Source organism: Gossypium arboreum, chromosome 10 (genome assembly GCF_025698485.1).
Source record: "Gossypium arboreum isolate Shixiya-1 chromosome 10, ASM2569848v2, whole genome shotgun sequence".
Classification (NCBI taxonomy): domain Eukaryota; kingdom Viridiplantae; phylum Streptophyta; class Magnoliopsida; order Malvales; family Malvaceae; genus Gossypium; species Gossypium arboreum.
The window spans coordinates 2,078,127-2,103,012 of NC_069079.1; the positions used below are offsets into that span (position 1 = coordinate 2,078,127).

General features: G+C 29.4%; 2 protein-coding genes across 2 annotated transcripts; both read right to left on the reverse strand.

The window, feature by feature from the left end:
• Positions 1-13,834: 13,834 nt before the first annotated feature.
• On the reverse strand, positions 13,835-15,328 carry LOC108488880 (uncharacterized). The gene has a single exon (XM_017793158.2). The coding sequence runs from the start codon at positions 14,935-14,937 to the stop codon at positions 13,855-13,857; it is 1,083 nt and encodes a 360-aa protein (XP_017648647.1). The 5' UTR covers positions 14,938-15,328; the 3' UTR covers positions 13,835-13,854.
• A 2,860-nt stretch (positions 15,329-18,188) lies between these two features.
• Positions 18,189-23,018, reverse strand: LOC108487146 (protein GID8 homolog). The gene is made up of 7 exons (XM_017791400.2): positions 22,855-23,018; positions 22,629-22,719; positions 21,058-21,217; positions 20,857-20,963; positions 19,776-19,907; positions 19,544-19,700; positions 18,189-18,673 (listed from the first exon to the last, which is right to left on the reverse strand). The coding sequence occupies exons 2-7, from the start codon at positions 22,680-22,682 to the stop codon at positions 18,552-18,554; spliced, it is 732 nt and encodes a 243-aa protein (XP_017646889.1). The 5' UTR covers positions 22,683-22,719; positions 22,855-23,018; the 3' UTR covers positions 18,189-18,551.
• Between the last annotated feature and the right edge of the window lie 1,868 nt (positions 23,019-24,886).

The window sequence follows — 24,886 nt, forward strand, 5'->3', positions numbered from 1 at the left end:
GTGAGCATGTGGGGCTATATAATCTTTTACAAGGAGCTGACCTATTTGGAAGTGAATAAGAATGGGTTAATATAATTTTTGGTCCCTTGGTAATTTGATTCACTTTGCTACTTACATTTTTTTGTCCTAGTAGGGGAGAGCAATTTTCAATTTTAACCTAAAAACCGATTCATTTGGATTTTTCAGTTTGGTCGGGTGGATGGATTAGTCAATTTTGACCTCGATTTGATTGGTTAATTTGATTGGTTATCGATTTTTGAATCCTGAAATCAAAAATATATTTATATTTTATAATATATAATAATTATATAATCATATAATAAGAAGGTCGATTAATTGAAAAAATCGACCAAATCAAAGTCGGTTTAGTTTGGTCAGCCTTCTCAACTAAAGTCAGTTGGGTTGGTTTTCTCATGTTAAAGCCAATTCGAAAAAAAAAAAAGTTGAACTGACGAATTAAACTGGTTGCTCTTCCTTACATTTCAATACCTGAATTTGACAACTATGTCTATTTAGGTTCATTGTAACACCCCTAACCCGTATCCGCTGCCAAAACAGGGTTTCGGAGCATTACTACCATTTACAGATCACAAAAAAAAATTTAAATACTTACCGATTCAATGCATCATATAAATAAATATATTACTATTCAATCAATAGTTTGACACTTGTATAAGCATCAAACAGCAACATTGTTTGTATACTTGCACATATCTCATATAAATTCAACATTGATATATCTATTTTCTCGACATATCGCACTTGAGTTTAATAATAGTCTCAACTTACATAATTTCCTTGTCTCAACTTACATAATTTCCTTGTCTCAACATATCAAAGATAATCATATATGTACATGTCATGAAACATATCATGCTCTTACCGTTTCTTCATAAGCATATATCATTCATTTCATTATATCAATATTTCATGCTCCATCATTTCCATATATTTTATGTATATTTATTCCTAATAGCTTATATCAAACTTAACATAAATTATATTCCATGTACTTATACTTATTTCGTTTATCTATCTTCATAATTATTTCATATAACCATTCGTCATCCGATACATATTACACGAATATCAATTGTTCAATGATGTTAGGCGTCTCCCATCCACGGTCTTATTTAGCTTTGACATGATGCCATAGCGTCTTTCAACTATGGTCTTACTCATTTTCTGTCATGTTACCATGGTATCTTTCAACCATGGTCTTGTTCATTTCATATCACGTTGCCATGATATCTTTCAACCATGGTCTTACACATTTCATATCAGGCTGCCATGGTATCTTTCAACCATGGTCTTACACATTTCATATCAGAGAGCACACTCCCGCAAACCTCATCTTTACAATGGGATTACCAGTCCAGGATAAATTCCCTGTAATATAAACTCATAGAGTATTGTCGGGATTACCGCTTCAAAGCTAAATCCTCGCAACGACAATTACTCTAATGAGCTTGATCTCAATTACCATCCAAAGCTAAATTCAAGCCCTAATTCGGATTACCCGTCCGGCTAAATCCATTTTACACGTATTCTTCTGGAGGGCTATATCGAATAGGATCACCCGTCCGGCTAGATCCTTTTTACCGTCAATTCCTTTTCAGAGATCCATCGAATTTTCCTTTCATTCAACTGGGATTTATTTTCAATTTATATCGAGTATTATCAATATTTCATCAAATATCATGAATTATCATGAATTGAACATTCAAATCATATTTTCATCACATAACCACATATTTCAAGTATTTAAAATACAATTCAAGTTACACAAACTTACCTCATTGCTTGTTTGTATTTATAATTTCATTAATCCGATATCTTTTCTTTTCCACGATCAAGTCTCATATTTGAGTCGTCCGGATCTTTATAAATAAATTTGATCATCATTTTCATTCATTTCATCTTCTAATGCATTTAATTAATGCTCTAGGCAAAATTACCATTTTGCCCCTAAACTTTAATTAATGACGATTTCGTCCTTAGGGTCGAGAAAATAAAATTATTGCAATTTAATCCTTATTTCCAGCTATTATTCTCATATATATTGATAACAGTCCATGAATTCTATAAAATATCAAAATTTTCCATAATTTCAATACTTTTCAATTTAATCCCTAAAACATGTTTTCCCCCGATCTTGAACTAAATTAATAATTTCATTCAATTTTGTAATTTAAATAATAAAATAATCCATTTCATGCAATTTGGTCATTTCTGACATTTTACAAAATTACCCATAAAGTTTTACTTTTATTCAATTTAGTCCCTAAGCCTAAAATATGCAAATTAGCCATGCTTAATGAATATTCATATATGTTTTCCTCCTCCTCCTCCTCTCCATTCCACATCCTTGATGTATGTAGCACACTTGTAAGTAACATTATCTATAATCTTTATTATTTACTTTTATGAATATTCAAGTTGTCCATCTGTGTCATAGTCACTAAATTATTTATATCTCGAGCTATAGGACTCCAAATTAAGATCTGCTAATTTTCCATGAAACTAGACTCATATATCTTCTTACCATAAAATTTTCAGAATTTTTAGTTTAGTCAATAAGTACAGTTTATTCTTTAAAGTTACCCCTATTCTGCTGTCTGACAGTTGTGACCATTCGTCACTAAAAATTAATTATCTCCTTGTACAGAATTCGAATGATGTTCATATTTGTTTCTATTGAAAATAGACTCATTCAAGATTCTAAACATATAAATTTAAGCCCCTAATTATTTTTATCCAATTTTTTTATGATTTTACAAATTCAGAACAGGGGAACCCGAAATCATTCTGACCTTGTCTCACAAAATTCATCATATCTCATGATTTAGAATTCCATTGCTTACATAATTTCTTCTATAAGAAACTATACTTAATAAGATTTAATTTCATATTTTATTCATCCTATAATTAGATTTCTACAATTTTTTATGATTTTTCAAAGTTAGACTACTGCTGCTGTCCAAAACTGTTTTAGTACAAGATATTAATTACCATGTTATAACATCCTTATTTTCTTTTTCTACACCATTTCTCATCACTTTCTCTTATTTTTCTTCACTAACATATCAAGAACATAGGACCTTATGTAAGAAAACTCTACTATAACATTATTTCCATGCTTTATCAATAATAACAAACTTAAAACATATTGAAACCTTGATGTACTTACCTTTTCTTATTGACTTCAATCTTTAACTTGATTTTCTCTCTCCTCCAGCTTCGATTTCTTGAATCCAACTTGATATTCTTGCTCCCCATCATCTCCTTGCTATCTTTCTCTCTTGATGGCTATGGAAATTCTTTCAATTTTAGGTGAAAATAATGAATTTTTGGTGGAATGACTAAATTATAAAGAAAGCAAACTTCTTTTCTTCTTCTTATCTTACGTTAGTTTGCATGGGAAAGGAAATGTGTTGATAATTCTTCATCTTTCCTTCCTTTTATACTAAATAAATAATAATATAATAATAATAAACATCTCATAAAATATTAATAAAATAATATTTATCTAATTAATTAATTTAAAATATCATCAACATAATCATTACATTATAGAATTCTCTCTCTTACTAATTGACCATTTTGCCCTTCATGATCTTTTAGAATTCCATCATTGAGTCATCACTTAATTTGGTAAAGTGATTTAGTCCCTCATAATTTTTTTACCTATTCAATTTGGTCCTAATTCATCAATTTTTCTTGGTTTCTAGATCATTCCACCCTTAAAATATTTGCACCATTAGTCCTTCAACTTTTTTATATTCACACTTCAACCCCTTAAATTTTGAGTATTTACTCTTGTGCAACAAGACTTTTCTCATCTTTGCAATTTAGTCCTTTCTTGAATTAATATATCATAATATACTTCTCAATATTGACATCACTCAAAAATTCCCTTTTTGTCACTTTATTTCCTTATTTTACTATATCACGGATAATATTTTACTGTAAAAATTTTCGGGGTATTACATTCATGAAGTTGGATTCCGTCAAAATTTGATGATTTGGCCTAGATAGCCAGTATTGTATCATTGGACGTTTCGTTTTTCTAATGGTATTGGTATGTATAGGTACTAGCCTGTTTTAGTTTACCACTTCGGATTTATCTTATTTTTAAAAACACATGATATATGTGTATAAAAATATTTACAAACATCAAATAATGAGATTAAATAAATTTCAAATATAAATATTTATCAACTATATAAAATATTTTTAATAAGCTTTAAAATAGATAAACAAAAAATTATTTCATAAATTAAACAACAAGATCCTCCCATGCTATGAATATAACAATCCATAATTAAACAAATCCAAAATAAGTAATAAAATTTTAAATTTAGATTTAAAATATTTTTTAAAAAATTGTACAAATGAAATCAACTAGTACACACCGATATCAATCGAAATTTGCACCAAAATAGAACTTAAAGTTTGTTCTTCCAGTTGACTACCGAAACGGAACATTCTAACTAGTACCAGCAATGCTAGAACATAATTGACTACCGTAAATGTGGCACTCTGAAATTATAACATATCATCACCTGCAAATAGAATCTAAATTCAAGTATGAATATGGATCAAAATTAAGTACAAACGTCATAATGGATTTAATTATCAAATTTATGAGTCAAAAATTATATTAAATGTAATGGGCTTTTTTTTTTTAACTATTGGCTAACAACTTGTGTAGTTTTTTTTTTTTATAAAATTTCAAATTTGGTCCTTCAACTATGTTAAAAATGAAATTTAATCTTTACACTTTTATTTTAATATAATTTGATCTTTTAATTTTATAAATTTATTTGCTAATCCAATTTGTTAGCACAATTAGTTACTTTTAAAGTGCTAACATGCAACTTTTAATAAATGATGTTTTAAAATGAAAATAAATCAAATAACTTAATATAATTAAAAATTATTTGTGAATAGAATGTTGTTGGAGTTGTGTGACTCGAATTTCAGTTAAAAAAGTTTGAGGTGCAATTGACTTGTCAAAGAAATAAGATAAAGAGGCAAAATTGGAGATCTATGGGGGCGAAGGACCGAGGGTCGAATACCTTGCTAGACAAGTTGAATTCGTATAGGACTATTCTTATTCTATTAGACGTTGATTATAAAAGAGTTGTTTAACCCTTAATACATCTATAGCAGAAAACCTCTTATATTATTGTTTTTCAACATTAGTGAATTTCTCCTCCTCTGTTTGTGGTCTTTATTGATAAGGGTTTTACACGTAAAATTTGCATTTTTTCTTTCTTTCTTATCTCTTTACGATAATTCCAATTGTCATTATTGACGTATAGTATAACAAATGCTTAACAGTTCTTATTTTTCAAATCAAAACATCAATTAAAATGAAAATAGTAGGTATACTGTAACGATACTGTAATGTGAACAAAAAAAATAAAAATAAACACCCATCCAACCAGTTCATCTAATTTAATTAAATAAATCATTAAAAATATCGTAAAAATTTATTTTACAAAAACTGATTCAATCCATCCGTAATGTTGTCCAAATCAACCAATTTTATACATATTTCCAGACCATTACTGACTAGTCGGTTGTATCCAATTCAAACATTGATATATATATATACAAAGGAAATTAAAGTGTTGAAATGGACATGTCAATGTTTGTTCGGCCTTCATGTAATCAAGGTTCAGAAAACTAACAGCAGTTAAAAACCGATGTGTGGAGCAGTAAGCACTCAGACATTGTTGTCCCCTATTGGCCCTATATGTATGTCTTTAGTTGGTTCAAAACAGACATTCTCCCCCATTACCCACTTTTCCTTTTTATATAATCTTTTAATATGTGGTAGATCTTATATTCGAGTTAGGTCGAACTATGAATTATTCGAATACGACTAAACATTTCAAAATGGTAGATTAACATTTACAAAAAGTGAAACCAAATAAGGGGTAAACTTTTTTTTTGAAACTGCTCAAATAAGGTTTTAAACTATGTTTTATTCTAAATACGTCAATATTTATTTAAAATTCACTACAAATAGAACTAAACTGCGTGAAAAGTCCTTATTTAAATATTTTTATAAAAGTCAAACCGTTATATGACAATTTTAAACGGCTTAATTGAGCAACTCTTAAAAGATTGGGCTCTAGTTTAAGCATTTAATCAATCTAATACCTAAAAAGATAGAAATTTAATCATATGAATCATAATTCAAATTTCATGCATATAATTATATCAAATCAAAATTCATATATAAATTCGATATATGTATCTTTCTTATCACTCGATCTAACAGATATTAAATTAATATTTAAGAAGGATTTGATGAATATGGTGTTGAATTATGAATTCCTTTTTTATCTGAAAAATAATTCAACCAGCTTTGCACCACTTTACTTAAGCCAGTTTCACAATCATGCCCTATATAAAATATATGGTTATCTTTAGAATGCAAAATACCCCTTTAATGGTAAAGTAGGACTGCAACATGATACCCAACATGCTAAAAGATTTAAAAAGATGTTAGCTTCTCCCCAATCCCATCTAATCCCATCTAGCTTCTAGACTTTGCTTCCCAATCAATGAAAACATTTGTCGAGATCGATTAATCGAAAATTGATTACGGTATCAATTCGAAAAAAAATATTAAATTAATTGATCTAAAAATTGGTATGAAACAATCAAGTTAATTTTTTTTTATGAATTTTTTAATAATTTATTTAATCTAAAACTTTACTAAAATTATTCTTATTTAAACACTAAAATTTTTTTTTTCTTAGACAGATTAAAACATTCAACTCTATCATGGGCCATTGCCAGCTCCCAGAAATCTCCTTTATTTTTTTCTTTTTTTCTTTGTCTAGTTTATATTAGTTTATTTCACTTTTGGGACCATCAAAATAAGAAATAATTTGTCGATGTTTATTAAGTCGAATAGTAAGAAATTAGATGTCACTTAATGCCATTTTCTAATATTGTCAATGGATATAAGAAGACAAAGAGTTAAAGGAATATTGCCTAAAGTTTAGGGTCTAACTTGATTCAAATTCAGATTTAGTAAATAAGTTCGAAACAAGGAAACATGAAAAAAAAATGTACTTTAGATTACTTGCATCAAACTGCTCAAAGTATGATTTAAATTCTAAGTTCATCCTCTATCATACCAATAGTCTGGATTTGGCTTGATATAAAAAAAAAAAAAAACAACAACTTTCTATAAATTTTAATGATATTATTTGTTTTAAAATGTCATTGTTCGTAAAGTAGAATTACGTAATTCAAATATCAACTGATATTAATATTGAACCTGACGGTTAGGCAGATAAAAAAGAACTTAATACTTTGAAGATTCAATTAAAATGTATTAAAATTAGAGATCAAATTTGAATTCGAGCAATCATTTAGGGATGATTGATGAAATTATCACATTTTTAATTTGTGGGTATTTGTGAAATTAGGAAAGATAAATGGTGAAATTCGAAAAATACTAGAATAGTCCAAAGCAAGAATTGCAGTGAAAATAAAAGGGTTGCCGCAGAGAGAGAACGACAAACAGATTACAACATGATGTCAAATCATGAAAAACAAAAGCGAAAAGTATTATTATTATTATTATTATTATTATTATTATTATTATTATTATTATTATTAGGGATAAACTAGTGTTTAGTCTTCAAATTTGATATATTTTTTATTATGGTCCTTAAATTTTTTTATTCACATTAATCTCAAAATGCTGGAGGTTTTTTTTTTTCTCATTTTGATCCCCAAATTTGGATTTGCTAAGATTTAATAGTGCGACACTTGTGCCACATCATTTTTTTTAATTTTTATAATTCCATTATACTTCTTTATTTTTTTAGATTTTATATAGAATTTTTAAAATTTTCAGGTAATGATATGACATAATCTTCGAGTTCCACATCTCATACTTAAAAAAATTCAAGTCCAAAAATCAAATTGAAAAATTTTGCTAAGTTTCGAGATTAATATGGACAAAAAAATATATCATAAATTAGATTGAAAAAAATTATCAAGTTTAGGGATTAGATGTTACCTTATCCCCTATTATTATTAGGATAAATTACATCTAATGCCACTGAATTATTACATTTTGGTGCTGTTATATGGCCTTCTCCATTCTCACCTGCGACACTAATGGAAAGAGTAAATTTCCCTTCTTCTTCTATAGTTTAATTATTTCATGATACAACATTGAACGTCATAAATCTATTAATCAAAATCCAAACAACTTTCTTAATTAATCTCTAACGCTAATCATCGATTAGCTTGAATCTAATATATGTTTTTTTACTCATCAATGTGTATTGTTCCACTGTATCGATCATCGAATCATTGTTAGAAGCTCATCAACTTAACTTTAAAAAAAAAATCTCATCAATCCAATGACTTAAATGTAAACATTCAAATAGTTCAAAGATTATTTTGTAACTTTTTAAAATTGACTGACTAAAATATAATTTTATTAATAATTTAATGACATGGGATTTAGTTTATCCTTATTATAATGAGTATTATTATTTTCTTCAAAAATCTTGAGAAAGACAGCTCAGAAAAAGTGGTCCCCCTAAGGACTCCAAACCGAGCTTTTTGTGGTAATAGTGCTATGATTATGTGGCAGCATCCGACATACATGTTTTTATGGTCCAACGTAATATTAATTACACATCATTACCCAGCAGTTCTTGCGAACCTCCCATGTATCCCAAATTTTTTATGTGGTTGTAATTTTTAAAATTAAATAATTAAAATGTAATTTTATTAATAATTTATTTTAAAAATAAAATTACATAAATTAAGTTATATTACGAAAGATTTTATATTAAGAGTCGATTATATTTTATTTTATTTATTTAAAAAAGAGTAAATTAATTTTATATATTAAATTAATATGTAAATTAATTATTTTATTAAAAATTTTATCTATTTTATTATTAAAATTTAATTATTATATATCAATATAAAATAATACGTGTGTAATTCATATGGTAACACATAAAAAATGATAAATGTAATATGATAACTTATATAAAAACATGTACGATCCACCGTATAACACATAAAAAATTTATTGGATAAACTCTTATATAATCGAAGTAGTTGACTCAACTAGTAAGATACATTCCAAGCTATTGTATAGAGACTAGTTTAGTCCCATGTCGTAAGAATCACGAAGAGGGAAAAGCCATTAGCCAATAGCAAGAAAACCCAAAGGGGCGTTTGTCTTTCAGTTTTCACCACACCGTAGGTGGTCAGTGCCGGTCCCTAAGCAATTAGCCCCTTTGAGACCCCAAATTTCATGAACCATCCACATGATATGTTCCCTTGAATGTTGGTAAAACCCTAAACCCCCACCTTGTCCCTAAATTTCCCATCCTCTCACATGCCACGTCTACCCTATCTTCCACGTGGCAAGATTCGTCCTTTAAAAAGCGGGTAAACCACCTGAGAGGTCTGATTATAACAAATTAATTCCTATATTATTAAAAAAATTAAATAAATCGAAATTGTAACATAGTTAACAATTAATGTACAAAAAATTTCCTAAAATGATCTTTTCCCTCAATTACAGTTCAATTTTATGTAAAAAATATTAATTATGTTAAATAATAAATGATATTTTTAAAATGTTAAATCTATTCTTAATTGGCCTTATTTGATTATTTTTTATAGTAAATTGCTTAAACCAATCCATTCAACAGTAGAAGGACTAAACTGATAAGTCCATATAATAAAGGGACCTTTCAAATACATTCACATTTGGAAAAATAAAAGCCTCACAAAAGGTTAAAATATGTTATAAGTCCTTATACTTTTCATAAATTTAGAATTCAACCATCATACTTTTGTTTCTAGGAATTTAGTCTATTTACTTTTTAGATTTAAAAATTCAAGGCAAACTATTAACATTAAAATTATTTTATTAAATTTAGGTTCATTACAATATCATTTTTAATACATTGCTACAAAGTGAGTAATTTTTATTTTAAAATATCACATCAACCAATTTAATAGTGATAATAATTACACCCAAATTTTAAATTTTAAAAATAAGGAAACTAAATTCATAAAAATAAAAATACGAGGACTAAATTTTAAATCTATTAAGAGTTCAAGGAACTAAAACATATTTTAACCCTCCAAAAATCTGATACACTAGGCTTTTCCTCTTAGTTGTTTACATTGCAGGCATGAGAGAAGACCGACCAAATCAAAAATTGACCAAATTCAGGTATTCGGATGGTTTATAAAATTTAAAAATATGATTATTCAGTATCAAATCAAATTTTATTTTTATTTAATATATAATTAATTTTAAATTTTATAATAAAATAAACAATTTATATTTAAAGTAATAAAATAATTTAAATATTTTTAAAATTATTATTATTTAAAAATATTTATGAAAAAGACCTTAAAATTTTATTAAATAGTATTTAAAAATCATAAAACAAAATTTATTTAATCAAAATTAATCTAAAAATAAATAAACATATATAAAAAAATTGAACCGAATTAAACCGAACCAAATTAAAATAAACTATATATAAATTTAAAAAATCCGGATCAAAACAGAACCGATTAACTCTTTAAGTCTTAACCACCCTCGAGATTCTCTCTCTCATACTTCAACGGTCCAGATCGATTGTTACATCCCTTTCGGGGGTCTTGACCCGTTGATTTTTTTGTCAGTAGGGTCAAAACACTGTTTAAAAGAAAAAAAAAGCTATTCTCACGCGTGTACATACTGTACTATCACACGTGTGATACGTAGTTAACCAAAAGAGAGTACGGTGGTGGTGATGCTGGTGGGGGCAGTGCATTGAGGTTGCTGTGTCAGGTGCTGGTGATGGGCATGGCTCGTGCTATTAAGCTTTTTGCTTAAATGGGTCACGTGAAAGGATCTTTTACGTGCTATTTATTTATTTTATTTATTGGCCTCTGTTTTTCTTTTTTTACTTTCTCTTCTTTTTAGGTATCTTTTTGATGTTGTTGAATATTGACCGCTTAATGACTTGGGATGGGCCTTCCTTTTTTTTTTTTAAGGTAAATTATAGTAATAGTCATTCACTATTCATAAATTTTACAATTTTAACTCTCAACATTCATTCATTATATCAATTTAGTATTGATTGTAAAAATTTTAACCCTCAACATTTACACATTATATAATTCCTTTTAATTTTTTTCTTTTTGTGATCATTTTACCTAAAAGTTAAAAAACAAATTTATTAGATTGAAAAATACAAAATGGGAACACTTAAAATTTAAGATAATATTTTTCATATTTTTCTCTTTCTTTTAAAATTAACCCTCAATATCACAAAAAAATTGCAAAAATAAGAAGATTAAATTACACAATGTAAATCTCTCAAATAGAAACTTGTAAAATTGTAATTCCCATAAAATATAATTTAATTTTAAAAATACATTCTCGCTACTTTATGATGAATAACAATATATAAAGCTTGTGTGTTAATAGCTTTACTAGTGTCATCTGTTTATAACGAGAGATAAGATAATTCTGGTTGAATAATAACAACACAAGTAATATTTATTTAATAGAAAAACACTCCTAATCTAACTAGAAAATGTGGGCAACACATAAAAAAATAAAATAAAGTAAAAAAACTAAGGTTGTCACCCTTCACATGTAATATGAGAGGATTTGAGCCTCTCCTGTATTAGATTAAGTATACATGTTTTTAGACTTTTAACTCAACACTTTATAATTTAATCTAACTTAATATTTTTTTATTTCTTAAAATAATTATTAATTAATTAATCAATTTAGCTAAATTAAATTTTCAATTAAATAATTTTCTCAACTTAATTCTAATTTCGATAAAGCCATGACAGCATTACCGTATTCAGAAGATTCATAATAACTAATAATTTCATTTCATTTTTGAACTTTAATTATTTAATTATAATTATCAATTAATTAATAATTTGAAAATCTTAAAATAATTCTCAAGTTATTTCTATACTTAAGTGAGAAAACACATTCATTTGTGAATGTGACTCATTTCTCTAACTTCATCATTTTCATTCATTTTTGTTCATTCGGTTCTGCATTCAATTCACTTATAGTTTCAACGAGCTAGCACACAGATCGATTGGATGTATATAATTAGGGTTTAAATAATTTATAATTAAGTTTTGACTTTTTCCCTCCCAATTGTAAACTTATTTAGTCACGAAGTCATTCTACTATAGTATCGTAATTGAGCTATTCATAATTACATGCCACTATGAAAGCTACTTAATTAGTGCTTGACTCTCTGCAACACTCAACCGTTAGGGTCCCGATGGCACATTTTACCAATTCGAGTCTAAAAAATAGCGTAGAACACACTAAATCACTTATTAAATCAAAAAGTTAAAACCAAGTAAAAACAAGGAAAAGACATTCAAATTACTCGAGAATAAACTCATTAAGTGTAATTGAGAACCTAATTTGACACAGCAGATCACTGCTCATCCAATGACATTGTCATAAATGTGTTACCCTCGTAGGATATCCTTAATCTCGTTGGGATAAATCCGTTCTTTTAATATAATCCTATTTTACACATGGTAACCATTAAATATTCTTCCATGAAAAGTCAATTACTGTCAAATAGTAATCAAATCATTTATCACAAAGATAAACGATTCGTGGTCACGTTTACTTGTCATCTATCATGTAATGTCGATGAAGGGATATTGTTTTCCTATTAGTTGGGTTATGAATTCCACTATTGTGACATACTGCAGAAAGTCATTTATTAAATACAACAACTTTCAACTATTTATCTATTTGAACTCAAGTTTTTATTTACATCAAAGCATATGAGTCACACACATATAGTCCATCATTCACTCAATATTAAAATATGTCACACTATGAACGTCACAAGTGAATAATTCATAAATGAAATTAGGATCTATTATACTTGGGTCATATTTGATGTATTTTCAATTTAGTCAGTTACATTTATATCTCCATCTTATTGGAGTCATTCTCTCTAATGCTCACGACAAAGCATTTTCCTCATTTAGACTTGATAAATGATATATTGGTTTTTCAATCGGTTTATTCCTTTCTAATTAAAATAAGGACATGTTTAGATTCATATACTAATACGACTATCTTTCTGTATTATGATCCGAACATATAATACTGCTTAGTATTAGTTAAATGTTAGATAACTAGTAAGCTAATATTTGTTTTCATTTTGCTCTAAATGCAAAAACATCGAGGACAATATACAAAGAGTATTAATGTAATTAATGAATATTTTTATTAAAACAAATTTTTCGAAAAATAAAAGTATACAAAACAAATATAATACATTTGGGACACCAGATCCAACAAAAACTACATTAACATAATTTATAAATGTTGAGGGTTAAAATTGCTATTATACCAATTTTAAAAGTTGTCACTGTTAGGTAGTTAATAACCACAAAAGATAAAAGTTGCTATTATGGCAAACAAGACATTTTCAAGGAGAAAATATTATCCCTATTATAGTATGTTACATGGTACATTGTCGCTTATTTGTTATAGAATATGCTACTTATACATGACTAAGGTAAATTTTTTTACTTTATTAATAAATTAACTTTTAAACTATATCCAAATTTCATGTTAATCCTTTAATTTTTATCGGGAGTGATCTTTAATTTTACCGTGCGTTTTTGTTTAGGATAAAATGTGATGAAATCGGTTGTGTAAAAGACAACTTTTGACAAAAAAAAAAAAACTTTAAGGACTAATTTGAGAATTGGAGTATAGTGCATGGGCCAATTTACGAATAAAACTTTTTTTAGCAGTTATCTTTTTTATCAGAGCTGAACCACGCAACAATGGCTGCAAATCTCTTTTTCCCCTTCTTCCTCCGTTGGCTCTAAGCTCCGCCATGCATCGACGGTGGCCAACGTATCGAATATATAAACCACTGACAGTGTTTTCGTCAGTTCCTCAGCCTTCCGATACCCCGCGAAGAAATATAACTGTGTCCCGATCGGCGCCATTGTTAAGTAAAGCCGTTCCATGGCCGAGATCGGCGGATTGAAACGTGACCCGTCGACTTCGGTCCAAATGTTGAGGTTCTCGTCGTAAGCTTCGATGTGTCCTTTCCATGGGTTAAGGCAATCGCCGGAGCTAAACAATTTACCGTCTACGTCGACGATTTGATTCGGCGGTACGTCCAATTGCCACATCCCAGCCTCGAGGTCCCATTTCTCCGCTCCGGCGTGGAACACCTCAGCGGAGCACCGCTGCGGCGAGAACGTCAGCATGTTGGGGACAGAATCGTCTTTTTCGGCGAAGCCACCCACTACGTAGATTTGGCCTTGCCATGTAACCCCTACACATTTGTACCTCAACGTACTCATACTAGGCAAGTCGGTCCATCGACCGGTAACCGGATCATAAACCTCTGCCGATGTCATTCCTCGAGTGCTATTCAAACCGGATTTTCCCCCCGCGACGTAAATTTTATCGTTACAAACACAACACGCAAAATCATACCGTGGCGTCCCTAACGACGCACATTTCGACCATTTGTTCAACCGAACGTTGTATCGAAGTACTAATGCTGACACTTCTACATCAACATCAGGAATCTCATTCGATTCCCGAGGTTTTCGTTTGTTCCATAACCTCCCACCGATAACATAAACAGATTCTCCGAGTGAAACCATCACAAAACCCTTTAAGACATGGTTTTCACGTAGGTTGGGAATGATGCTAACATGTTCCCATGTATTATTACAAGGGTTGTAACATTGTATACAGTTGAAAACATTAGTACTAGGCCCTGCCTCTTTAGGACAGAACGCGGCGATCACTCGATATCGAGAAGAACTGAACACGGGTGGTGGTGATGGTGATGCCGATCGTTGCTGGGAAGAGATCGAACCCATTGGACTTGTACGGGAAAAGTGATCGGGCTCGAGTCGAGCGAGTTCCGATGCTTTGTTTCAATGTCAAATGGGGAGAACCAATGTGATGGTTATAGGTCAGATATAGGTAAAAAAAAAAAAAAAAGGCATGGCGGACTAAACAATGAGGATTGTGAATATTTAAGCATAAACTGTGAAATAAAGATATGGACAGTACGTATCATACAAGAATGGGGGATCATATCTATGGTTTTTTTCTTGTTTATGTTTCATTTTTTGGGGAAATTTCTTGTTTATGTTCTGACCAAACATTTGATTCAATGTTTTGTTTTTTTGGGTAGGTTTTGTTGTTTGTTGTGGTGGAACCGTAGAAATCCCTAGTTTACAATGACTTTGAATATACTTTTTTGTAAGGTTAATTATAATTTAATTTACTTGAATATGTTTTTTTTAATTTTTGAACCGTTTATTATAATTTAGTTAATGTTATTTATTTTAAAATAATTTTAGGGTTTTAAATTTTGGATTTTTAAAATAAAATTACATTTGTTTTATAGCGAAGAAATTTCAAAGCTTTTTTAAGATTTTTTAAAAGTTAATTTTTAAAGTAAATAATAAATAAATGAATTTTGTCACATCGGTGAAAATTGTATGTAACAAATTTCACAAAAAAAAATATAACTTTGTTTAAAATGAAAAATAAAAAAAACAAAAATTAAATATTATAATGTTTTGAGTTTGAAGGCAAGTATTTTCTAGATTATATATATAAAAATAAAATTACCTTCAAAATAATATTTATTGCTTATTACAAATGAGGAGATTTGGATAAACTCACTGTTGAGTTAGTTACCTTGTTGAGGTGACACCAACTCAAGAAAACACTTAAATATGGTAAAAGATAAATAAATAACTCATATATTGTAATTTTTGAAATATTTTTATATAGAAAATTTAAATTTTTTACTATTTTAAATATAAAGTGTTTATTTTTATGTTCAAAGAATAAAATTAATTATAAATTAAATTAACAACAATATTTAATTAATTTGATTCGAATAAATGAATCAAAACATCATTATTCAAATCCATTTTCAATTTTTCGATTTTTTTTCTAACCCTAATAGCATGCTGCTTTGTTTATACTATAACCCTAATGCCATGAGTGCTTTTTATTTTCTTTAACTTATTTAAGGGTTAATTGCAAGAGAGGCTTGCAATTCAGATTTTTAATTAATTTTTAAACTTTAAAATGTGTCAATTACGTTATTAAATCATCGATATTTTGTGAATCAAATTATTCTTTTAGTCTAACCGACAACGTGAATGTTAAATACTAATTCAAATATAAGATAGAACATATTTAAAATATATGAATTAATTTTAAAAATACATGTATCTATCGAATGGAAAACTTAAAATTTGATTTGTTAAAAAAGTTTCATTAAAATTTAGTAGAGCTATTTTTTTAACAAGTCAGGTGATTCAATTTATCTGGGTGATTGGTACACACATTCTTCAAATTTAATCCACGTATTCTAAATATGTTCCGCGTCAAATTCAAGTTTACTGGTCAAGCTAACAACTAGATTAAAAACTTGATTGATATGATACGTATCATATCAATCGAGGATCATGAATATCTTTAAGAATGTATATATGATATAATTAGCCCATTATTTAATCATAACTTGTGTACATCTCTAGTGGGATTAAAAATAATCTTACATTTTGTTTGGGTTAAAATCTACACATTTCAAATTTATTCTCTACTTTTACTTTTAAAAGTTTAATCTTTAAATTTTTCGAGATTTTAATCAATACTTTTAAATATATATTAAATGTTTTATTAGAATTAAAATTTGAGAAAATAACAAAGGCTACCTAAATTCTTAAAAATATAAATTTAGGATTAAATACTAAATTTACGAATTATATATTTATAAAGATTTGGAAAGATCTTGCATAAAAAAAGTGATACTACCATCATAGTCTGATCTCTTTGCCTATACTATCCCTTTTTTTAATTCACTTCTTTTTCTTTTTACTTTTAGGAAAGGAATTTTAGCATCCCTACGTATCACCATTTTCCATTCATTCTTTTCTCCCCCTTTTTGTTTCTTTCTTAATTTCATTCATTATTGTTCTTTCATTTTGATACCATTTTTGCTTCCCCTATAAGGGTCTACGAGTTTTTTTTTTTCAAAAAATGGTTAAGGGTTTCATGGAAAAGCTTGAATGGGCAAGTAGTTATGGCAAGAAACAATGCAGAAACCTTTTTTGGAAAATGAAAGCAGCTTTGAAGAGAAGAAGGAAAAGGCAGTTCAAGTTCCATTATGATCCTTCAAGTTATGCTCTAAACTTTGATGATGGTTATTGCCATTGTGGTGTCGGAACAAGTACAGTCCAACTTGCTAGATTGCAGGGATTTTCAGAGTGTGAGAATGTTATTTGGGTTTATGTTTTTGGGATCAAATTGTAAAAAAAAACCAATCTCTTTGGTTTTGCTTTCCATGTTCTGTTTTTGTTCATCTTGTTTCTGTAGAAATAAAAGAGGGTAAAGCTTGCAGCTATGGTTTTTTGGGAGGTACTTAGAAGATGATTTGCTTGTTCAATGGCTGCATTTTCTTCGGTTAAATTTTGAATTTAGTCCCTCTATCTATATTTTATGTTGAAATAATAAGACAACTTTACTTTTATAACGCCATTTAACTAGTTTAAATTAATTAACATAGTCAACTATTCTGGTTTAAATACTAGCAAAGTATCTGCGGGCTCCTGTAATCTTCTAAATCAGATTATATTTTGTCTCTACTATTTAAAAATAAGTAGATTAATCCTTGTACGTAAGATTAATAAACAAATTAATCTTTCTATTAAAAATGAACAAATTAATCTTTCTATTAAAAATTTATCCATTTTATTATCAATGAACACTTGGCATATCTCGTGTGCCTAAATAAAATGGATAAAATTTTTAATAAATAATAAAATGCATGAAATTTTAATAGAATAATTAATTTACTCTTTAATCTAAGATACAATAATTAATTTATCCATTTTTTAACTAGAGAAAATAAAATGCAACCTAACTCAGTATTTCTATTTTTTTCCCTTAAAAATGTCTATTCTGATATGGATTTCTTTTATATTGAAAGTGGTGCTTTAACATTACAACCGGAACAGTGGATCAAATTCTGTCAACGACCAAATATCAAAATTGAGCTAAAACCACAATTTGACCCATTTTTTATCCTCATTTGTTGACCCCGTTTCTTGGTAACAAGTTAAACTTCAATATATTAGAGCAAATACCATGGAGAAAAACATAGCAATAACAGTTTTGTTTTGGTTGCTTCAAACTGTCTAATGGAATCCCTCCCCATTTAAGGGATAAAATGCACGATCATCAATTGTACAAATGCACTAACTTCAACTTGGAACAAAGTAAAAGACCAACCAAAAGGCAACTTAATTCTTCTAAAAATGAAGATAAGACATCAAATACGTCAAAAACATCATAGCAAAATAGCAATGCATCCAACAAATTCCTAACTTGATTCCATTCAGTTCTATCTATGTTTCAATTTCAAAGCAACTATAGATTCATCCATAGTGTTTTTCGAACCTTTGTTTCAAACCGTGGGATCTTCGAGCGTGGCATTTGACAAATTGTTTATGCGAGGATAAGCAGCTTTCTCATCGAGTTGATTCTGAGCCCATATCAGCATCTTTAGTAAGCTTGGAAGCTTCGGGTCTGTAAATGATCGAGCAGGTTAAGAACATTTTATTATTTCTTAATCTCAAAGTTTGAATCAAACCGGGACATGCAGAGGTATTCAACTTATATGACTAAAAAATCATTTGGTAAACTATGGAGGGCATTGTACTACAAGTCAAATTGCATTTTTCCCCCTCTACTTAAAAAATGAGAAAATTAGACCCTGTACACTAGATCAAAGAGCAAATTGGTCATTCCTGTTAAAATTTCATTCATCTGTACAGTTAAAAATTGACATGGCTAACGAAATAACCAAACAGTTACATGTAGCGTGCCACGCATAACTCACGCTGATGTACAAGGACTAGTTTTTAACAGTAAAAATGGACAATTTTTAACAGAAAGACCGGTTTGCTTTTTGATCTAACATATAGGGACTAATTTGCCCATTTTTTGAGTAGAGGGGGCAAAATGCAATCCAACTCCTAGGATAAGGGCCTCTATGGTACTTTTACCTCAAAAGGTTATACAAACGACCAAAACTGATGCATAATTTTGATATTTACCCTCAAAATAAAATAAATTCAGTAACCAAAGTACATCTGATCGTCGATATTAAGGCTTCTATGACCTTTTTGTATCTACTATGTACATACTAGGCACTGTATTCTAACTTAATGATGGCAGTACCAGTTGAAGGACAAATAGACATAGCTGCATGAATATTGCTACTTACAACTAGGGAAATACATAGTAGCCAAGGTAAAAACAGTTGGTATCGAGTAACTTGCAAAAACAATGTTGGGAGACCATGGTATGAAGGTCACAACGTCTTTAATTACTTGCAATCAATCGTTGGCTCCCCAAAAGTAGATAAATAATGAAAATAAAAGACAACACACAGACCTTTTTCATGAGACTGGCTAGTAAGAATGGCTGCATTCACTTCGCTTGCTGTCTTAAGGCGTTGTGATATGTCCAAAAGCTCTCCAAGCGGGCAGTTTGAAACATCTTCAAACGCCAGGAGCGAAACGGTCCTCTCTAATTCTTCTAGAAAGGTTTGCTGCAGAAAAAAAATGTTGTCTTAGATTCAAATATGCATAAGAAAGTTCTTATTGCATTACTGAAGGATAGTTACGTTCTCTTCTCCCCTCGGTGCAAGCTCTTCCTGAGCAAACTCCAAGGCTTCCTCTATTTTTCCATTTCGAATCAATTCTATCAATCTCTGTTGTTGGAGATGGAAAAAGAGTTGTGGGTTTGTATCCAATATCTGCAAAGAAATGAATCTTGAGAAGTGAAGATAGTTTCGAAAGAATATTCATATCTGAAACGAATCCGCTACCCTTATGACAGACTTTCCAAAGTTGCTTAACTAAGACCGAAGACGGGATTACTAATTTCAAATCGAAATAGTTAAACATATGAGTGCCTCCTTTTAACACCTAATTGCTCTCAATACTATTGCCGGCGAAAGACAAGAAAAACAACTGTATTTAGAAGTACAACAAGGTCATAATAATGGATTTTATAATAGTTTATCTAGCTATGACTAAAAACAAGATATCACAGGTGTAAAATTCTCTAACTAATCTTATTAGTACAAACTCTCTTTCTCATTGCGCATCATTGCATTAATAAGATAATGGTGAAAATATGGCATAAGTCCCTGTACTTTTTAAAAAATTCTATTAGCTTTTATTTCAGGAATTTAGTCCCTCTACTTTTTAAATTTCAAAATTCAAGTCCAGCTGCTAACACAGTTGAATTTTTTTTTGTTAAATTTGTTTGTGTGACATTTTGAAATTAAATTAAAAACTCATTTGATAGCCATGTAACTAAAAAGATAATGTTGTAATTAACCTGAATTTAACAAAAAATTTGAATAGTGTTAATAGTTGGACCTAAATTTTGAAATTTGAAAAGTAGAGGGACTAAATTCCTGGAAATAAAAGTACAGGGACTAAATTCCAAATTTCCAAAGAGTATAGGAACTTATGACATATTTTAACCTAACATAATTCTTTCTTATTAGTACAAACTCCCTTTGCTGTTATGCACTATTACTTCTTCCATTACATTAATAAGAGAAGTTCAGATTTTCATAGAGACTAGTGGAAGGAAAGAATTATAGTAACAAAGAACGAATGATATAAAACAGATCCGTGTTCATTTCAGAAAGTAAATGCATAGCTTAACATCATTGTAAACAAGGATCGTACCTCAGGATTTAGATCGTTAACTTTCTCAATAGCATCCTCAACATTTCCACATTGTACAGCCTTTTTAACAGCCATGCGATCCGAGATTGTTGCAAGATCAATGTCTGCTGTTCAATAATAAGGAAAAATAAAACTTATACTTTTAAGTACAGTAAAAGTATAAAGAACAAGAGTAAAACATTCGTTTTCTTCATAGGATACGTTCGGTTCCAGATTCCATCCGGAATTTTTCAGCAGCTTCAACATAACCCTCCGTGACAAGAAAATTCATCACCAATTTATTCATGTCTTCTTTCCTGATTTTAACATCATTCAATCTCTTTTCCCACTCTTCCCTTGTAATCACTTTCTTTGAGGTTGCCTATAAGTGAAACAATTTGAAAACATAAGTACATCAATGCCTTCAAGCAAGATACAAGCTCAAGGTAATCATGTCTCTCATGCATAGTATTTCAATACAAACCGAAAATTGACAATTCAAAACAAGAATAACTAAAACTAAATTTCTCTTTGTCAAGATTAAAGATTTCATTTGCTTCAACAATATCAAAATGTAAAATCTAATACATGAAACCTTACATATTGGCATTGATAACTTAGAATTAACTTCTGAGGGTAATAGCACCATAGAGGCCCCTGTACTAGAAGTCAAATTGCATTTTGTCCTCTATACTAATAAAAAGAAACAAATTAGTTTCTTTACATTAGATCAAAGAGCAAACTAGTCATTCTATTAAAAAATTTATCCACATGTCCCTGTTTGATTATTCCGCCTGCCGCACCAGTTTTTACTAGTACAAATGGATGACAATTTTATTAGAAAAGACCAGTTTGTTCTTTGATCTAACATACATGGACTAATTTGCCCATTTTTTGAGTATAAGGGTTATAATGCAATCTGACTCATAGTACGGCGCCTTCCATGCTATTTTTACTACTTTTGAGCTATAAGTTATGACTTCAAATTCTTATCAATGAAACAATTTGGAAACATAAATCACTTCCATCACATAAACTACTACTTCAATGCCTTCAAGCAAAGATTCCATTTCAAGGGAATCTACTATATCTCTCATGCATCATACTTTTTTGGTACATATGAGCGTGAAAAATCTGCTTTAACAGACGCTCTAGGATGCATCACACCTAAGAAATCATTTTGTAGAAGTCTTATGAGAGCAACAAGTGGATCATTAAACTTGGTAACCTCAATATCAACATTATAACCTAAAGAAGCTAGGAAATCCGCACCAAGAATTCGCCTCTCTCATGCATCACACTTGAATACAAGTAAAATACAGACAATTGGTAAATATTCCATTGCTTCAACAATATCTAAATGTAAAATCTGACACAAAATCTTTACATATTGGCATAGCCAAGTTTGAAATAACTTCAGAGCTATAAATTGCAACTTCAAAATTCTTATCATTAAAACAATTTAGAACCATTTATCACTTCCATCATATAAACTACTAATTCAATGCCTTCAAGCAAGATTCCATTTCAAGGTAATCTATCATGTCCCTCATGCATAATACTTCAATACATATAAACATTTTCATTGCTTCAAAAAATATCTAAATGTAGAATCTAATACACAAAATCTTACATATTGACATAACTAACTTTTTATTAACTTTTGAGCTATAAATTACAAATTCAAATTCTTTAAAAACAAAAAAGAGAGTAAATGATAAAATTATCCCTGATCATCAAATTAAAATTAAATAATAATAAGAGGAAGAAGAAGAAGAAAAAGGGAAATATACCATTCTTTCTTCAATTTCAGCTAATCGACGAATTACAATCCAAAACAGTGACATCAGTGCTCTACCTTCACTCCCATTTGATTTCCCAAACCTTCTCAAATATAAAAAATAAAAACCCAGAATTTTACATTAAAAAGATTTCAACTTTTTAATCTCCCGAATCCACCGAACAATTAGCCAACAAAAAATACCCTTAATTTTGCAGAAATTAGGAGAAAGAAGATACCTTAGAGAGATAGATTTAGAAATAACTGAAATTGCAAGGCGTAGCTAACTTAGAATATTAATTAATAAACGATAAAAAGATTTGGGTTTATTAGTATTTGGGTTTCAAAAGAATTCTTGCTGCAGCAATCCTTCGTTTTCCCTTTTTTTGCAGCGCCGCTTTATGATTGCTTCAGATAAGGGTTAATTCGATAAAAGGTACTCAAAACATGATTAAAATTTTAATTTGGTCCAAAATTTTAAAACATTCCAATTAAATGCTTAAATTAAATTTTTAGTAATTTCATATTTGGGTAAGACAGATAATAAGTGTTTTAAAAATAAATTTTACTTCAAATTTTAGAATTTAATTGAATTTTTTTTTACATTTAGAAATCAATTTAAAAGTTGGAACTTTTTGTAGAATTAACCAAAAAAGTTGAGAACTTTTTGTGGAATTATCCCAAAAATAACATTTTGGGTTCTTGTTTATTGGGCTATGATGACTGAGTTGGGCTAGGAGACTCGGTCTAGTGATTCTATTAACTTGACTCAGTTCAACTTGGACTTCAACAGATTACAGAGTATTGGGTAATTGGTCCTTTCCTTGATCCTTCATAGTAAATTCCACTACAATTAGTCTTATTATTTTGAATTCATTATTTTTCTTTTATCAAAACAAGCACATACTGCAATTTTTTGAGGATGAGATGAGTTACTCAGGGCTTGAACCTTAGTATTTTGTTGGTATTGTTTTGAATTTTAAAAACTCTAACTTTAATCGTTACAAATTTTTTAATATTTAATTACATATTTTACTCGAATTTATATCTGAGTTACATCAGTATCTATCTACGTATGTCTACTTTTTTTCTCTAAATTATTTATGTATTTGAAGCCCATATCTCATATCTTTGTTCTAATATATGGCGGGTAGAAGTACTTCAAGCGACATAAAAAGTCTTAGTAGCATAAATTGAAATTATTGATTGAAGTAAGCGGGGCTTGAACCTTGGTATCATTTGCTAGATTGAATTGCGGGTGTTGTTTTGAAACTTAAGAGCTCTAGTTTAATCTAATTGTTACAAAATTTTTAGTATTTAATTATATTATATTACTCGTACTTTCATGTGAATTATATCAATACTCGTCTAAAATAAATATATTCATTTTCTCTCCAAAATTCGTTATGTATACGAAGCTCATATCTCATAAATACAGCATAAATTGAGATTATGAGGTAAGCTTTCTGCTACAAAAGCATGTTGAATTGTAATAGGCCGGCTGCTGGGGGCTAGGTTGAAAGCTATTGCTATTATATTACTTATGTACATGAATTATTGAAAATCCTATACAAACTAGAATTAGTGGATGCATCAACCTCATTAAAATGAAAAATGGATTTTGCTTTTCTCAGTTGATTATTGTTTGTAGAAGACCCTAAAGGGAGAGTGAAGGGGACAGTAGGGTGTGTTTCCTTTTTATTAGGGGGGCTTTATTTTGGAGATTTTGATTTGTATTATTTAGCCCTCATGGTCCTCATTCCTTACTACTTGATAGAACAAAGCTTGCTTTGAGTTCTTGACCTTGAAAATACATGCATCTCCAACTACTGTCTACAGGGCACTACATACATACATACATAGGAGAGTCTCATCTCATTTCATAATTGCAGGTGATTTTGCTTACTGTATTAAATTAGGTATGCAAGCTAGGGTATCTAAATATAGATGAGAGAGGATGGTGCTATTGTTAGATATCTCCTAGTAGCCTCACATGATACAGTTTGGAAAAGATTCTGTTTCTTAGGGAAGGTGGTTTCCACGTATATCCGAAGTGTGATAATAGCTAAATGATTTGATTTATGTTTAGTTGATTAGATTTTACAGGGAATTATCGATTAAGTGTTAGTTTGGTTAGTATTGGTATTGTTGTCATTGTAAGAAGACGTCGGTTCGAGTGCGTTAAAGCGCATTATATTCTTATTTAAGGGTTGGGGAGAGATTATAGGTAATTCTAGGCATTGTCTCAAAAAATAAAGATTAAGAATCGTG

Coding starts and splice junctions, on each gene's coding strand:
- LOC108488880 (XM_017793158.2), bottom strand. CDS start 14,937: ATGGGTTCGATCTCTTCCCAGCAACGATCGGCATCACCATCACCACCA.
- LOC108487146 (XM_017791400.2), bottom strand. CDS start 22,682: ATGTCACTGTTTTGGATTGTAATTCGTCGATTAGCTGAAATTGAAGAA. Junction 21,218..22,628: donor CTGAAATTGAAGAAAGAATG/GTATATTTCCCT, acceptor TTTCACTTATAG/GCAACCTCAAAGAAAGTGAT. Junction 18,674..19,543: donor TAGCCAGTCTCATGAAAAAG/GTCTGTGTGTTG, acceptor GATCATTTACAG/ACCCGAAGCTTCCAAGCTTA.